The sequence below is a fragment of the Nannospalax galili genome, unplaced genomic scaffold (assembly GCF_000622305.1).
Source record: "Nannospalax galili isolate Female #2095 unplaced genomic scaffold, S.galili_v1.0 scaffold351, whole genome shotgun sequence".
Lineage (NCBI taxonomy): Eukaryota > Metazoa > Chordata > Mammalia > Rodentia > Spalacidae > Nannospalax > Nannospalax galili.
This window is the reverse complement of record NW_008330327.1, coordinates 3,336,958-3,342,314: the sequence shown is the minus strand read 5'-3', so window position 1 is coordinate 3,342,314 and position 5,357 is coordinate 3,336,958. Positions and strand designations below refer to the sequence as shown.

At 51.5% G+C, this 5,357-nt stretch overlaps 1 protein-coding gene across 1 annotated transcript in view; it reads left to right on the top strand.

Moving 5' to 3' along the window:
* Positions 1–3,590: 3,590 nt before the first annotated feature.
* The window catches only part of Tsc22d2 (TSC22 domain family member 2), a 58,587-nt gene continuing 56,820 nt past the window's right edge, over positions 3,591–5,357 (top strand). The window contains exon 1 of the mRNA XM_029569180.1: positions 3,591–5,353. Coding sequence (XP_029425040.1) covers positions 4,554–5,353 — 800 coding nt within the window. The 5' untranslated portion in view covers positions 3,591–4,553. The remainder of the gene's footprint in view (positions 5,354–5,357) is intronic.

Sequence of the window (5,357 nt, the reverse complement as noted above, 5' to 3'; positions counted from 1 at the left end):
AATACTTCATCTTGTAATTTTCTAATAAATGAGTGATAAAAGCACAGAAAAGAAACATAAGCTATTTCTAAAACTCAGAATAACTTCATCATTGGAATATAGGCTATCTAATTACTAATACACAAAATGTACAACAAATGTCTCTGGTTTTAGCATTCATGCTAAAGGATTACTTCTCTTAGCCTGGGAAGTCACCTTATTTCTACAGAAAGCATTTTATGTTTTCTATCTCTGGGTCTTTTTTTTAAATATTTTATTTATTATTTTTATTTTATGTGTATGAGTGTATTGCCTGCATATGTGTAAGTGCCCCATGTCGCGCAATGCCTTCTGAGGTCAGAAGGAGGTGTCGGATTCCCCCGGAACTGGAGTTCGGATTCCCCCGGAACTGGAATTACTGATATTAGCCACATATGGGTGCTGGGAATCGAACCCAGGTCCTCTGCAAGAGCAGTTGAGTTTTCTTAACCACTGAGCCATCTCTCCAGCCCCTGTCTCTGGGCCTTAAGGTATCATTGTCCATTGGGGGATGGAAAATGTCAGGTTTTCTTGAATACCTGCAGCTGACATTCCAAGATCTTATGACTATGAAAGAATTCGCCATTGCACTGATACACCAGAAAATAGGCCAGAAGTATGACATTTGCAAGTGATGAAAATTTCCTGTTGCAGCATTGTTTTTCTATCTGTGAAAATAGTCCTTTCAGAATTTTCCCCTTTACATTGTTCTTCCTAAATATACTTCCCATATACTGCTGAAATGTGAAGTCTTTGAAGGAAGTACCAGATGTAGGGCAAATGGTCAGGTTGGGGGGTCTAAGAGAATAGTAATCAAGGATTTCAACAACCCCCACTGCATGGTTTGTGGGTACAGGCACGCCAGACTAACTGCATTAAGGCCCTTGGTCTTCAAGTCTGGCTCCCCTGGGACCTCTCCAGTTCTTATAAGTGGGGCTACCATGTTACTTATTAACAACTGTTCACACACCAGCAAAGGTGCTTGATTGTATACACTGGTTTGATCATTTTGTTTGGTTATTTGAAGGCTTTTAATTTTTTGTGAACCAACTATGAATTATATACGTTTTGTAGAGACAGTTTTGTGGAGATAGTTCTATTTTTCTGTCCTCTGTACAGGGATTTCAAACTTCCTTGAAACAACCAGAATTCTCATCATTTCTTCATAACAGTCTGAAGTAATAAATTCTCTTCATTTTTTTTTTTTAACCTAGGTTGTGGGGAGTTGTTTGTTTGTTAAAAGACGGGATCTTGATAGGTTACCAAGGCCCGCCTGGAGTTCCTAGGCTCAAGTGATCTACCTGTCTCTGCCTCTTAAATTCTACATTTTTTAAAAGGTAAATATACAAAAGAAGCTAAAAGTCTTTAAAGTTTTGGAAAATGTTATTTTCAAGAAAACTATTTATTTACACACACATATACACCCATATAGCAAACATCTAAATCAAACATTTTCATTTTATAATCCTTAAATGTCTTGTAATGTCTAGTTCTTTTGAACCAAAAATTTGTTTCTTTGGAATAGTTTTATCTTTATTTTCACTTCATAGTAAATCCCTCGCCAACTCTTTAAGAAATGGTCCTACCTATTACTTTTCCCACCTTTAAATGTATGACTTAAGATTATCAAAACAGGCCAGGCGTGGTGGCGCACACCTTTAATCCCAGTACTCGGGAGGCAGAGGCAGGTGGATCTCTCTGAGTTTGAGGCCAGCCTGGTCTCCACAGTGAATCCAGGACAGCTGGGGCTACAGGGAGACCCTGTCTCAAAAAGACCAGAAAAAAAAAAAAAAGAATATCAAAACAAACCGGTATGGCAGTGCACACCTTTAATCCCAGCACTTGGGAGGCAGAAACAGGCAGATTTCTGTGCGTTTGAGGCTAACCTGGCCTACATAGAGAGTTCCAGGCCAGCTGGGGCTATAGGGAGACACTGTCTCAAAAAAGAAATAAAAAGAATATCAAAAAAAATCAAGAAATTTGTGTAATAATGTAATAGGATGAATAGGCATATATTTTTCCATAAGTCTCATGGTCAGCACTATGCATGATAATCACTTTTAACAATCAAAATTGAAATAAATTTTCATATTCATATTGGATTTAATGAGTCAATTATTCTAACTTATTGATGGAAAACTGTCTGGAGAAATTACTGAAATTACAGATTTAGAAATGAAACATCTATCAGCCATAATACCGGCATAAAACAGAACGTTTCTTTACTCTCCTACCCCTAAAGAAACAGGGATGTTACCGTGAGGTTTTGGTTCATATACTAACTGCTGCTACTTGGCTTGAAAGGGCAGTTCTACTGAGTTTAAAAGATCTATCTCCATAAAATACAGCTAAGAGGCTAAAAGAAAATCCGTGCAGATAATTCCCAAATCATCTTTTGGATAAAAAGTTTTTCTGTTCTTTAAATATTAGAGAACTGAGTAAAATGATTTATGTAAGTCATCAAGATGTGATTTCTAAAGCTGCAATAAATATGAAACTTTGATTTCCAGCAAGATTTTAGATGTTAACTTAATGAGGCCTGTTTTCATATGTCAAAAGTTCAAAAGTGGCCAGTGTTTGCACTTGGGAGGTAGAGGCAGGGAGATCACCACAAGGTCAAGCCACTTTGGTTTTAAGTAGGGAGTTCCAGGTGAGCCAGAACAACACCGGGTCTCAAAAGCAGAAAATGGCCTTCCCATTTTCTTTTGCAGCAAAGTAGCTACTAGATGAGAAATTCAGATACTTTCACAGCCACTGCTTGTCTTAATATTTTCTCACCCACTCGGGATGTACAGGATCCAAAACAAACCAAGTAACACCATGGCTCCAATAAGTTTTGGAATAAAAAAAGATCTACAGCTATAACACAGTAGGTTCTACATTTAATAGTCCATAAGCTGATTCCGTGTGGAAACTAAAAGCAATTTCAAAAGTTTAAATGAACTCTTCTATCCTAGAACCACAGCAAGTTCAGGAAAATTTAGAATATGTTAACTCCTCTTTTTTTTTTCTTCTTAAAATGACTTCACTCTGGACAAGTAACCCTCCCTGATGCCATTGTTGAAGACACAATTTCTGTCTGAAAGATCGTTTTTCTGATTTCATCTGGCTTGCTGTCCTCCGCTAACCATCCCCACGTCTCTTAAACATCTCGCTTCTCTGACTACGGCGGTCATTTATGTTCAGGGCTTTTTAGTCGGCCGCGCGTCTCTGCACTGCGTGGGGATGCCCCAACCTTCCTCCCCGCCGCCCCGGTTCCACTGGGACTGAGCTGAACATGAGCCCCAGCACATGACCTCCAGTCACCGGGTGCCTCGGCGCACCGGCATTAGAACCATCCGGCGAGCGCGTCAGTAAGCTTCTCCACGCTGGCAGTTTAAAAGGCCGTCCGGTGGCTTTCCGGCCCCTGATGACCCTGCAGCGTAAAATTTAAATTTAAAATTTTTTAAATAAAGAACCCGCTCCCCTCTCTCTACCCCTCGGCCACGCCCACAACCCCCCCTCCGGCCTCCACGAGAAACTGCAGGAAACCGGAGGGGGCGGGGCAGTGACGTCACGACGCCGGCGCGTCACGGAACGGCGGCGGCTGCGGCGCTGGCGGTGGCTGCGGCAGCGGCGGCATTTTAGTCAGCGGCGGCGGCGGCAGCCGGGCTGCTGCTGCTCCTCCCAGCATCCCTGGCGCGGCCATTTCAGCCCCATCTTGGCCGAGGGGAGGGAGCTGCAGCCGCTGCTTCAGCAGTTTGAATTTCAGTTTCTCCGAGGCTGTAGGAGCCGGCCGCGCTGACGAGGAGCTGAAGACACCGCCGCCGCTACCTCACGCCGCCGAGCGCTTCCGCCCGCCCGCCGCTCATTCAGCCGCCGCCGCCCCTCACTCCACACAGCCGCGAGGGAGGCCAAGCCCGCCGCCGCGGGGTGGCTCCCCGAGGGGAGGCCCGAGCCTGCCAGCCTTCCCCGCCCCCGAGCGGGCTTCCGCCGCCGTCGTCGACATGTCCCCTGGGCTGAGCTCCGGCTAGAGCCGCGGAGGGAGGGCCGCCGCCCGCCGCGGACCTCCAGCAGCCCGGCCCGCCGCTCCGAGCTCGCCGCTCCGCCTTCTTCCCTCGGCGTCGCCGCGCGGGAGCTGACGCGGGCCCCGGCCTGAGGAGCCCGAGCGGGGCAGAACCGCCCCTCACGCCGCCGCCTCCTGCGCCCTCCGCTCCACCCCCAGCCGGGCCTGCTGACCGCGCCGAGCGCCGGGCTGGACTGACCGCGGCGGCCCTACGAACCGAGCCCGCCCCTGGACCACGCTCCCGCCGTCAGCCCGGCCTGGAAGCGCCGCGGCCGCGGGAGCCGAGGAGGAAGAAGGAAGGAAGGAAGGAGGAAGCCGCAGGACGATGCGTCGCCGAGCGGCCGCCCAGAGCAGCCCGTGACCGGCGGCGCGGGCCGTAGACCCCGGCGCGAACTCGGACTTTGTCTCGGGGGCCGTGCTCTGCCCCGGTCGGCTTCCGGCGGGATCTCGGAGGAGCCGGCGGCGCGTCTGCCTCCCGGCCTTCCTCACCATGTCCAAGATGCCGGCCAAGAAGAAGAGCTGCTTCCAGATCACCAGCGTCACCACCGCGCAGGTGGCCACGAGCATCACCGAGGACACCGAGAGCCTGGACGACCCGGACGAGTCGCGCACGGAGGACGTGTCGTCGGAGATCTTCGACGTTTCCCGGGCCACGGACTACGGCCCGGAGGAGGCGTGCGAGCGCAGCTCGTCGGAAGAGACGCTCAACAACGTGGGGGATGCCGAGACTCCCGGGACAGTGTCCCCGAACCCCGTCCCGGACGGCCAGCTGGCGACGGCCGCCACCGGTGCGCCCGCCAACGGGGGCGGCGGCGTGGCGGCCCGGAGCGTGGCGGGGGCGCTAGCGCAGAGCCTGGCGGCGACGGTCACCCCGGCCGCCAGCGCGGGGACCCCGGCGCCCGCCACTCCGTCTCAGCCCCCCGCCACTTGCAGTTCCCGTTTCCGCGTCATCAAGCTGGACCACGGCAGCGGGGAACCGTACCGGCGCGGCCGGTGGACGTGTATGGAATATTACGAGCGCGACTCGGACAGCAGCGTCCTCAGCCGCTCGGGGGACTGCATCCGGCACAGCAGCACTCTGGAGCAGACTGCCGAGCGCGACAGCGGCCTGGGCGCCACCGGAGGCTCGGTGGTGGTGGTGGTGGCCTCCGTGCCCGGGATGCACGGGCCCGACTCGGGCGCTGACAGTTCGGTGGCCGCGGCGTGCGACAAGACGAGCGTCGGCCCGCCGCCCGTAGGTGGGGCTGTGGCTCCAGGCTCGGCGCCGCCGTTCCCCGGAGCGCCGACAGGGCCG